The 12818-nt window shown below is 35.4% G+C and overlaps 1 protein-coding gene across 3 annotated transcripts in view; it reads right to left on the minus strand.

Moving 5' to 3' along the window:
- Positions 1 to 12098, minus strand: part of LOC126836485 (homeobox protein OTX1 B) — a 32121-nt gene extending 20023 nt beyond the window's left edge. For 2 of the 3 annotated variants that reach the window (XM_050569953.1, XM_050569952.1), the window contains exon 1: positions 7738 to 7948. In XM_050569953.1, the coding sequence (XP_050425910.1) occupies positions 7738 to 7784 (47 nt within the window). In that variant the 5' untranslated portion in view covers positions 7785 to 7948. Of the gene's footprint in view, positions 1 to 7737; positions 7949 to 11651 lie in introns of those variants that run through there. The other variant, XM_050569954.1, reaches the window with a different exon arrangement.
- Between the last annotated feature and the right edge of the window lie 720 nt (positions 12099 to 12818).

Here is a 12818-nt window from a genome sequence, read left to right on the forward strand (position 1 = left end):
CCAGTATGTATGACAATTCGATTATTTTACAACACACACACACACACACACACACACACACACACACACACATATATATATATATGTATGTATATATATTATGTATAATATACATATTGGGGATCGAGCAAACAGGTTGGTCTAATAATATGGAGTTCATCGATCATTCCGGTGTCGTTATTTTAATGTCCAATCATCCGTACCCGCAGACGTATGCTGAGCGTTAATTTTTAATAATATATACTATGTGTTTTTTTTGTCCCCCACTATGTACAAATTATAATATTATAGAAAAAAAAAATATTATGATTTCCACCGAACCGCGTCGCGTCGTCGGTCGTTTCAATTAATATAATTTGAAAAAATATATGTATGGATTATTATGAAAAAATATGTATAGGCGGCAAAGTCTATTTGAACACTACTATTGTGTTATTTTCTGCACCGTTTTTGAGCGGAGTTTGGTAGCGGAGCGCGGTCGAACCGAGTGCACATTCCGAATACACATAAATAATACTAATGATAATAATAATATGCTGATAATGCGGTGGCGAACGGTAATAAAAAACGTATCAGACGTGTTTAGTATAATATTTTGTCCACTGACTGACCGTAGGTATGATTATCATCGTCGCCGCTGACCGACCTTCCCCGAACACATTTCTGAAGGAAAGATAAATAATAATAATAATAATAATGTACAGGGGGAAAATACATACATAGCTCTTATACAGAGAGCCGTATGTACAAGATGATTTCAAAGACGTGTTCCCTTTCTTTTTTCCATACATAATACACGTTTTATATAGTGTCTAATCGGCCGGTCAATGCGGTGCCGATCTCAGAAATTCCGCCGTCTCGGGATTTAGGCCCTGTCACGTTTTCGCGTGTACAAGCACCTCCCAAAAAACGCCGCGGCAGGTGTGCTCGGGTTACACCGTGTGTCGACCAGACCGTATAAAATATACTATATACACAATGATAATAAATATAATACATTTTCGTTATCACCGCCGTTGGTTTTTACCACAAATTTTCCGCCTCGGGGGCACGCAGTGTGTAATGTGTATATTATTATACATAAGTATTGTAGAGTGTCGCCCGCGAGAGGAGGGTCCAGATCACTCGACCGACACTGCGAGCAGCCCCTGCGAGGAGGGTCTGCGGTCGACTCGAAAAAAGAAGAGAAAAAAATCACGTAAAGAGCACTCGGGGACGAGCATAGAAAAAAGAATCGCAAAGGGAATTGCGGCCGGTGTCTAAAATCGCTAATGGTCTTGTTAGGTTTTTGATGAAGAAACACCGCTAATTAAAACGTGCATATCCGTTTTGCAAAACATTAGCCCCCCAATATAATATATTGATAATATGATGTTGACAGAAGATATTTTTTAATATCTTAAATCGGTGATAACTTTGTCTTCAAAATGTTGTGTTCTTTTATATTTTTCATTATAGGTAGAATTTTGCACCAAAACAATCATAGCCCGAGTAAAAGATCCGGAGGGTAGGTAAGGTAAGGAAAATAATAATGTTAGAAAATATATGCGGAAAAGTAACTGATGGCACAGGCAAAAATTTTAAATCTGTCTGAATATTATATTTAAAAAATTGTTGTACTTAGTTGTGTCCACCGACGTTTTTAGTTGTATTAATAATATCTTACAACAACATAATACAACTTTAATGATGACCTGTAAACCCATGAAAACAAATCCTAACCAAATCACAAAAACGGTAACCGCAATCCTTTAACACCTATCCTGTACTTGTAACCTGACTTGTATAACCTAACCTAACCTATAAACGGTGCAAATGAATTATATTATAATCATCATCATAATATTATAATCGTACAGCTACACCTACTTTGGAAGTGGCCACTATAATATAAAATACCGCGTTGAGGTGTAATTAATTTCTAATATACTTCTATAATTGCCTGGCACCGGTAAATATTATTATTGTTGTATTTATCTTTTTATAAAATATATATTAGTCCATTGTGATCGCTCCCGCGTACACCTTAATCGGTATAGAAGGAAATAATATTATATAATATATTTTTATTTATGTGTTCGGCGTAAGGTCGAAATCCGTAGTAGTAGTAGTAGTAATAGTAGTAATAACAATAATAACGAGTACACCGAGATGAAGGAAAAAAAATATCATATTATTACCCACATTAAGTCTCCGTGAAGAATTAACTTCGGTAAATCTTTCATCCTACATGACTCGTTGGGTTTATTTGTGCTTGGATTTTCTCTCTCTCTCTCTCTTCTTTTGCTCCCCGGCACGATTTATGCGCATCAAAAGAATATCTCCGGTAAACATACATTTAATGCACTCGGTATACACATAATACAATACAAAGTGTGTGTTTGTATGATAATAATATTATATTGTGTTATAGCGTTTTTTACAGCTTCCACCCGGCCGGACTTTAATAATATTATATGTAACGCGTTTTTTTAAAAAAAATATTAATTAAACAGACTCCGTTTGGATTGCCGCCAAAGCGCTCGCACTTTATCATTTTTTTTTTTATATAATCATTTACAATATGTAATTATTATATTATGTCTTTATACATTTTTTATTTAATCGTCCGACGTCAAAAAGCGCGGCACATCATTAGCGTAATGGATATTAGCGTGATGGATAATTTCGCGTTATCTGTTATTTAGTAGAAGCACCTAGTACCACCTACCTGACACCGGTGGTCATTATATAATAATATGTATTTCATATTTACATATTATACTATACGAACCACACACGGTTAGCTTACAAATTATATAATAGGATAATAATATACAGCCGGTACAATAATAATAATAATATGTCCCTGAACGACAAGTAGCCGTTCAGTTCAGCAAAAACCTAACCTGGCCAAACGACTTTTTGAAAATGATAGTCAAAGTCTATTTAAAAAAAAGTATATATATTAAATACTATCGCTCTAGTTCAACAAAACATTTACAAATCAGACTCAGTCGGTCGTTCTGGGCAGAGCGTTGCAACCAAATTATCTAATCTGGTTAAAATTCGATTTAAACATGTACTTAGGCTTATTCATCATCTCATGATGACAGCGTTGGGTTTTAAAGGACTGTTAAGCTGATGATGATGATGATGATGATTTAGACTTCTCCAAGGCAAGACTCCTGTCCCGTGTATGTTGATAACACTGCTACCGACAATATTGGTATACTTATCTATACAAGCTATAACACACACTTGTGACAGTTGACAATATTTTAAAATTAGAAGTCACAGATTATTTCACAGCTGTAACGGAGTTAAGGAATATTTCGGCTGTTCAAAAACCGGAAAAATGAATAATATTATTAGGTATACGATAGAGGGGTTAGCTGAGGGTTAGATGGTCGGTTGGGCTAGGTTGGATTAAAGTAGTAAACCGATAACGAAATTAAAAATAAATAACAATTATCTTACCAACACGATATATCACCGTTCGCGTGCCATTCGAATTGCAGAGAACCAAAATAGAGCCTAACGCCACATATTATTATACTATATTATACTGTGTTGGATTAAATACATTTTCGGTTCGTTATCCTAAACGATAATAATAATAATTTTCTTTTGTTGTACTTGTAAAACAAAAAAAAACATTTACTACCCTTATTTATCTGTACTATACTGCAATCGTCACAAGAGTAACATTTGGATAGCGCGCGCGTCGACGTCACCACATTTAGAATCGGTTGACGTTTGTTATTCTTCTTTTTATTTAATTTTTTTTTTACACTCCGTTAAAAAACCGTACATAATACAAATCGAATTACCGTTTTATAATAGATATAGTACTTATTTTTTTTATTTTTTATTTTGTTAACCGGACGCGGAGGAGAGAATGTATAAAATAAAATAATATGCCATTTCTAACTGTCATCGAACGAGTAAACCGATTCGCCGGGTCAAAGACAAGGGGGGGGGATTTTCTATTATTATTATTATTATTGTTATCATTGTTGTTGCCGGGGTAGGTATACCATTTTATTATTATTATTGCTTTTTTTTTTTACCCTCGGCGGATTTTCAAAAAATTAGCCGTCTCGTACAGCTGTCGCTCAACTCTGGCATACATATTATTATACACGGATACAATACGGGTACAGTACCTACACCTTTACAGGGTGGCGTATACGTGTATACGGTATACAAGGCGAACAATGGACTTAATTTTCTATTTTTTTTGGGGGAGGGGGGAACTGCGTGTACTTACATTGTGTGTGCCCCGTTTTTATCGAAGGGACGGTGGCGCGCGCGCGACCCGTTCATTCAGGGTGTGGCTTGTGTATCGCTGCGGACGCCACCAATTGATGATAACGGTTTGGCACCCCCCTATTTTTGGCAGCAGTAGCAGCAACAGCACCACACACACGGTTGTATAATATATTATTATTATATCGTCGACCCCTGCAGCCAACCTGGCCCCGTATTATTATACCCCGAGTCCTGCACAGGGACCTATATAAGGGGGGCGGTGTGTACATTATTATTATTGTTGTCGCCGTAGCAAACAAACCGCCCCTTGCGCGTTTGGGTTTACTGCACATATTATATACGGTGTGTATGTGTTGTATGTATATTTATATTGTATATAATATATTATACGGATATAGAGGGCTGTTTTAATCATCGACGACGCCAATCGTGGAAAAATAATCACCACCGCAAAACGTTGTATCCTCCCGGGACGCTAAGTGCCGCGTTACACAACACTATAATAAATCGGACCACGTCGGTAATTCGTTTTAAAAACCATTAAAACGCCCGAGGGGGCGTGTGGGCGTGCGGTGTACGCGTTGAAAGGCGGCAATAATAATATTGTACGTGTAAAATATATTCTTGTTTAGCCGTTCTAAACCCGGTAGGTACGGGGAGGTATTGGCGACCGACAGGGTGCTAGGAGAAAAATATGCATAAGCGCTGAAATTAACATCATTATATCCAAAGAAGGCAGGTCCGACAGGTATTCTCGTACCTAACCGAGATCAGAGCAGATCCTTTATGGGTCTATGATTTAGGATTTTCTAATCTAGTGAATTCATTTCTAAAGTCAGATAGGCTTTTGTCGATGGATCAATAGTTAGAACATGTCTACTACACAATATTAACATTAACCTAATCTACCTAATCCAAATACAACTTAAATCTAACCTAAACGAACCTAAACCAAACATAATGTTTTCACTTCGTGACGCTTTTCGGCAAGCTGGTCATCGCAAAGACATATTTAATGTTAAAAAAAATGATCTACTGATCGTTACACTAGAAGTATAGCAAGTGGTTCTAACTTCGTCGAGTAAAAAAAATATTGATTAAATTAAAAATTTAATTGAATATTCAGACGTAGATTTAGGAAAATTCAAATTTAGTCAAGCTCAGGGCTAAAAGCAACTCAGCTAATTGACTCTATTGGAAAGACAGTTACAAAAAGAACTATGAGCATTTATTAAATCACTTTTAATAATTATTGTTTAGCAATTTTTTGTTGTAGTCATTTGAATATCGAAAAGTAACCAAGAAAGTAAATAATAAATAATACAATAAATAATTTCGTACGGAAAATTATTTGATGCACTAAATATAGAAATGTATTTTAAATAGTTTATAATATAAATTTATTCCTATTTGTTATTTGGTATATTTTATTTAGCACATGGAATCTTTAATTGGTTATGCAAATAAAATATAAGATGATACAAGAATTGACACAAAATCAATGAAACAAAATGGTAGATTAGGAAATTAGGTGCGGCAGAATGATATAGATTAAAATACGTCAAAGATGATTGAGCCACGACGATAGAAGGGTAACGAGTGAAATGATCAACGGAGAAGAGGGATTTAGAGGTAATAAGGTAAACAAACAAAGTGATTATATAATGACGGATACATCATTTTAAGAATACGTTTAGTATAGGCACTGGGCAGAATATGATAGCGTTAATGGAATTACACCGTGCGGTAACGTTTATAGGAAAGCTGTGCTTGTACTTGGAAAGGGGCGAAGATAAGTTTATCGTTGGAAACGCACTGGGACGGCCCCAGTGATATTATGCCGTTGTGATTAACGACCCGACGGACTTGGAATTAAATTTCGGCACATAAATAACACACAGTGCATTCGAAAATCGTCCAATAGCTGATATAACTAATAAAAAAACCCAAACGAATTACACCGCAGCTGTACCTATGATTGTCATCTTAAATTTTAATCCGCACGCGGTCATTAGAATAATCAGATGAATAAAACGGGCTTTTTTTCAACTGTTGGCGCCTCTGTAATCGCTAGATATAAGAATAATAATAACAATAACATAATATCTGTCTTATCAAACGTTTGTCCGGTATAATAATTCACAGGCTTGGACTATTAAAAAACGCCTCTCGGTCGTGCGTTTTGAATTATTTATGGTTTTAGTAACATTCAAGTCGGTATACGCGATAATAATATTGTGTGTATTAAATACAATAAAGTTAACGTTGAAATTAAATTTGGCAAGCGTTCACAGTGGATAAGATACAGTACTGCAACGAGTGGAGTTGCAACGTTGGTATAATATATATATATATACATATATTTAATATAATTTATGCGTTTTACATTCAAGAGTAGGTACCTCGGAAACTTCCAAAGGGGTCGACAACGCGTATGAAGAAAAACAAATTAATAACTATTGTTACACGGCGTGCTGTCAAAAAGTTTTAAAGCTCTCCCAGAGTATACACTAGTGAAATAAAACGGAACACCATCAACTCGCATGGGAAGTTTTAACTTGACTTTTCGGTAACCGCAAGTCAGAGTTTTCCCAGCCGAGTGCTGCGTTTATTTGCAAAAGGGTAACCCAAACTATAACTGTAAGTATATATATATATATCCAAAAAGGTCGGGTTAGAGTTACAGTTGGCGAGTAGAATGGATTGAGCTTACACAAATCCCGGAAAATGAAATATAAAGTTCACTCTTCAACATCTGTCTACAAAACCGGTACAAGACCGGTATTCTTTTTTAGAATTTAAATTTAAAAAAAATTATTAAACCAAAATATTGTGAAATAAAATAACGTTATGTTAAAAATAAGAAATAGTGTACATTTTACAAAAAAAAAAAAAGTAAAACTAACGATATTTTTATAATTTCGTCGTTAATTAATAATTGAATAAATTGTATTTTGTTAAAGAAACGAAATAATTGTTTATTTAAATATATAATTAATTAATTACTAGAAATTAACATTATAATATTATATTATGAGAATTGCAAACAGTTGTATTGGTCCTGCAAACAGGACTAATCATACGGTAGGTTTATATTTGAACCAAGTTTATGTTAAGATTGTAAAGTTGGACGTATTCCAAACCCTTCTGTCTGAGAGTATAAAATCTGAAAATTTAGGCGTTTTGAAAGGGACTTACTTGGAGTATTTTAAAAGTTTTCAAGTACCCCTTCCCCCTCTTAAAAGAATCGATGAGTATTTCAGAGCTTTTTTATTAATCCCATTGTGTATACATAGATGACACGGTGGTTGATTTCAAAGTCGTTTAATATGTTATAATATTTAAATGGGTGCGTCGGTTAGGAATTCGGTTAAGCCAACGAACGCTTAAGGAAGATCTTTTCGGGGAAACGTTAAGAATTCCTATCCTAATAAGATAACGTCGCTCGACATATTAGGTATAATATGAGGATTTCGCACTAACCTCGGATAACGGTGGACGCCGACATTTCCCAAGACTTCTATAGACATGTTATCCGATCATATATATCTGTTTCTTTGTGTCCCAGTCTAATACCTAGTATGATGATATAAATTACAGGTTAATTGCGACGGTGGGTGAGCTTCCTGTGTGCTGTAGAAGGTACACTGCAGTGGTGTTGTAGTATTTTAAAGTTTAAACGGTTAGGTTTGGCCGACGCGCTACAACTGTGCGTTACCATTTGGTCACAAACTAGATTTATTGTCTTAATAATTATTATTGGCTTATCTCCTTTGGTGGGTCGTTGAAGATAACTTGAGTTTACCTATATACCTAATATCGGCGCACTTGAAACCGACCGAGATAATCGAACGGCAGAGACTATAGCTGTATACCGACCTTCGATAGTATGAACATAGGAAAACAGTACCTACCTATAATATTATTATTCAAAACGGCTAGACAAACTGTAACAGTTAATTTTTGAAACAATATAATTTTGTTTTTAATTTTAAGTATAACGTTATCGTCGACAAAACAACAATGGTATTGAAAATCCGACCAATAACCTTCGGGTGAACGCCGATAAACGTTCGTCCTATATACTTATAATATGCACATAATGCTCATAACTGTTATTTACCTACTCAAAATCTATTATAATATGATAAAAACACAACAATATGCGTGCATGATCGAAACCATCGAATCGTTTGTCGCAAGTACTCGAAATCATCAACACAATAGGCAGGTACAATATTAAACCTACAAAAAAAAAAATTAACAAATGATTAGAACGTGATACTGTAGAAATTTACTTTTGAATTTTCATCACATCGTTTAAAAACTCAAGTTATAGGTTAAGTTTCCCGGAAAGGATTGTTAAAGTGGGCCAACTATTTGTGTTTTGTTTTTTTCTAAGAAAATTAATTTTATATATACTTTGAAAAAACTTAGCGAAATTAAAATATAAACGCTCTTTTTGTTTTCCATTAAAGGACTTATTAAAAAGCGGCTTCGAGAGTTTTTCTTTTTCAATAACACCATTTTCCAAGACAATTATTTTACAAAATTTTAAATTATTAAGTAACCGTCATTTTCCAGAAGTATATTTTATCTGTTACCACAGGAAAAAACGGTAATGATTTCCAAGATCATTTTTCATAATTTCAGTATTGGTTCTTAAGTTCTTTATAATATTATAATTTTGTTATTACAAAAATGTCGACGTTTATGAAAAAAATAGTAATATAATAAAATCACTGAATGACCTTTCAAATATTTGTTGATTTTGCCACAGTATTTTTTTAAGTATATTTTAAGTTCCTATTTCCTATAAAGGATTCGTGCGGACGTTTTCTACATTATATTTATAATGTTTCAACCATTTTGTATGCCTCTAAGTGCTAAATATCAATGTTAATCAAACACAAATACTTAGAAACGACCAATGGAATGCTATATGTATTTTAATGTTCACTCAGTTATTTTCAAAGCTGGGCAAGTATCAAAGTTACAATAAAAAAATTGTTTAGTGGTTATGCCACAAAATAATATGTTTTTCTAAAATACATTTATTCGAAATAGTATTTGTTAATTATTATAATTATTTTATTTTGTTAAGTTATCTTACGATTAAACCGAATCGCCGGCATTCAGTATCTTACCCATCTCTGATAAGTTTTATAATTTTTTATTTTTTTTGAGAATATTTTAACAAATCTTTAAATGTTTAATCCGCCGAATTTGCAATAAACCGTTAAAATAATCATTACAAGTTTTGGATTTATCTTTTAGATCAAATAAGTATGAAGTGAGTTTACAATACATTTTATTATTGTATATTATTATTAATATTGAATTACACTTTTCATGTCCTTTCTTCCTTCCAAAATAAAAATATGCGAGGAATCTTTTCAGATTTCTAAAATCAAATCTGTTTTCTATGGAAACGATGAGCGTTTAAAGAGTCAAATCTGATAACTGTAAAACAAGTGAAGTATCCCATTTGATCATTTTTTTATTTTTATCTCACTTCAATACAATATCGGCTACATATTAGGGCTTCCGATTACACTGTGTCCACATAATAATTATTACTATATTATGTGCGTTACAATTTAATTAGTTGTACTTGTATAATATATTTTAAACACTTGTGACATATTTTAATAGGCGCACAGATAAAATAAACGTGCATTTAATTTAATCACAATAGCTCAGGTTAGATTTATACGTGATCGAGTGTATGTAATTTTGTTCGACGACCGAATAATTAGCCACAACCTGATGTATATATTCATATTTTCTATCAATTAATCATTTCTTTTTTTTTTTTGTGCAAAGGTAGTTAGGTTGGCACACGGGCCAATTTTTGTTTGTAATCGTTTTGAATGATAACATGTATTATATAGTGATCCAACCGATGAATGGTGTCGATTGTTTGCTCGGTTTCTTTCATTAAATTAACGGTAATTGATAATAATTTTTTTACACACATCCGGAGCCATCGATACCTATACGTCGCAGTGTTCGCACAGTATAGATCATATATCGGATTACATTGCGGTGGTCTGGCAATTAAAAAAGAAAAATGGCAGATAAGACTGCTACAACGCACCGCGAATTGCACTTCCGGCTGCTCTCGGCCATAGGCTTTCATACAAACGGTATATTGTATCGCGGAATTCCGCATTTTTCGCCTCCGACCAAGATAATACGGCCAATATATATATATATATAATATATAGTAGGTACTTCTAGATTTACTTTGGTATAAGTTATGTCATTTCCCTCTCCCCCTTAAAATAAAATAACACAATACAACAGCAAAAACGGTAGCAAACGAGTTGGTACCTATACCGTTTGAAACGTCTGAAATTATTAAAAAATAAATCATTTCCGTGACAATATCGAAATGATAAATTATTATTAGTGTCCATACCGCGCAATAGTATAAATTTTATTGACAAAATATATATATATATATATTTATATTTAAGTGTTTGACGCGTGTAAGCGCCTACGCGTTAAAATGTAATCGTGTACGTGTGACGTTATTATGTTATTATTATATTGTGTATAAGTAGGCGGCGAAAAAAGTAAAAACAATTCAGGGGTTTAAAAAAAAAAATAATAAAAAACCACTCTGCAACAATTAGGTAACGTACACCGGAGAGAGATTTAGTTAATGCAGAAAAAGTAAAAAAAAAAACATAAAAAAGAAAAGAAATAACAATCTCAATGAGGCATTTACTTTTTTACAATCAAGACGCCAAATCCAAATGCATCAGCCCAAGCGAGCCTTATTGTCCTCGACCAAAGGCCGGATTTCCCAAAAGTCCAACCGAGTTATAGCTAAGGGGCGTTTGGAATTTGGTTTGTTTAACAAAATATGAATAACCATTGTACCGCTATAGTGTGATAAACATTTGAGCAAACGTTGTTTGTATCTATTAACGCACTGAAGTTACTGTAAGTAGAATAACACAACAAAACGGACAAATCCATAATCTCGAAGAACTTTATTCCTTGTCAAGCACGGTAGCTCAATTGAAATCCCTTAAAAAAAAAATGCATGTGGGCTGAAAGTCGTTAGTAAACATTCACCGCTCGAAGGTAGATCAACTAATCGAAAGCTTAAGACAAAGGAGATATAAGATCAATATATAGGTTTTATAGATTATTAGCTGTTTAGTTCGCACTCGGTTAGGTAAGCAACGGATAAAACGTGCAAGGTCGGACGCCCCATCGTTGGGGGGGGGGTATATATTTTTTGACTGGCGACCTTTTGGAAACGGTTAGGCTGTGCAAACCCAATTGGTTTTTATTTTTGAGAGGATGGGGGAGGGTTTTGTAAATTTGGACTCTTTTGGACTTTAGGTAGGTACCTTATACATTATACAAACTGTACTCACCCGTCACAGTCGACAGCTGCCTTTAGGCGTCGTTCGGGTGTCGGCGTTTGCAAAAGGACTGACGGGTCCAAGTCCGACGGCGCCCGCTTTGATACCGATGGCCGAGTGACCGCGCGACATGGACTACCCGCAACCGCGAGTAAAGTGGCCAAAACCGAAACGGGCGAGGCTCTAAGCGGTTATAGCCTTTTTCTTTTTGCGTTCCTTTAACACTTACGAGACACACACACAAACACACGCGCCCGCGCAGACGGCCAAACGCGATTCCGCCGGGGTCACGGCTGAGAGTGTTTGAATACTATGAATTTTCGTTGTAAATACAAAATTTTGTTTTGGGGGATCGTTCCCGGCGGTGTTGTTGTTGTTGGCTGTAATAAGTGTGTATATGACGATAGTCACGCTGATGATGCCGCGCTCGCGTACACCGACAATTAATTCTCCGGGGCCGTCCACTGCACACTGCCGGGCGGTTAACGCTCTGCGCTACCGTCGGCCGGCCGATTCCGAAAACTATCTATCTCTCTCTCTCTCTCTCTCTCACACACACTCTACCCATCGCCCTCTCCCCGACTATCTCTCCGTCTTGGAGAACGGGAGCCGTGCACGACGGATGGGCGGTACTCCGGGCCGTGGCGGACGGGAGAGGCGCAGCCGTTCACCTGGGAAGCCGCCGCAACCCTGCGCCTGTCCGCGGAGGGGCGCCGGCGTTCATCCCACGGGCGGCAGCGCCAATCGAGTCGACCACCTGACCACGCCCAGGGTACGTACATACCGTCCGCGCGCCGTTATGGACATAAATAACAGTGGAAAAAAACTATAAAAAAATACCCGCCATATATATATATATATGAGTACGCATGGCACAGCCGCCGACGTCGCAGCATCCCGGGCATATTCCCAGACCGCGTATATATATATATATATATATGTATAAAATAATTGTATACATATATTATTATATAAAGACAAATAAAAAAGGCAAAAAAAAAAAAAATAAGAATAATAATAATACCCCTCGTCGTCGTCTCCGTCTCACAATTATTATTATTATTATTATATGTATTATCGTAACGTTGCCGGTTGCTGCAAACGTTGACGACGATTATTTACAGTATAAATTATTATATATTTTTTTACTACTCGGCGAAAATATATTACAATAAAAAA

The sequence above is a fragment of the Adelges cooleyi genome, unplaced genomic scaffold (assembly GCF_023614345.1).
Source record: "Adelges cooleyi isolate 19-005CV unplaced genomic scaffold, UGA_ACOO_1.1 ACOO_flye_CR_arks_rails_tigmint_CR_PRNA_247, whole genome shotgun sequence".
Classification (NCBI taxonomy): domain Eukaryota; kingdom Metazoa; phylum Arthropoda; class Insecta; order Hemiptera; family Adelgidae; genus Adelges; species Adelges cooleyi.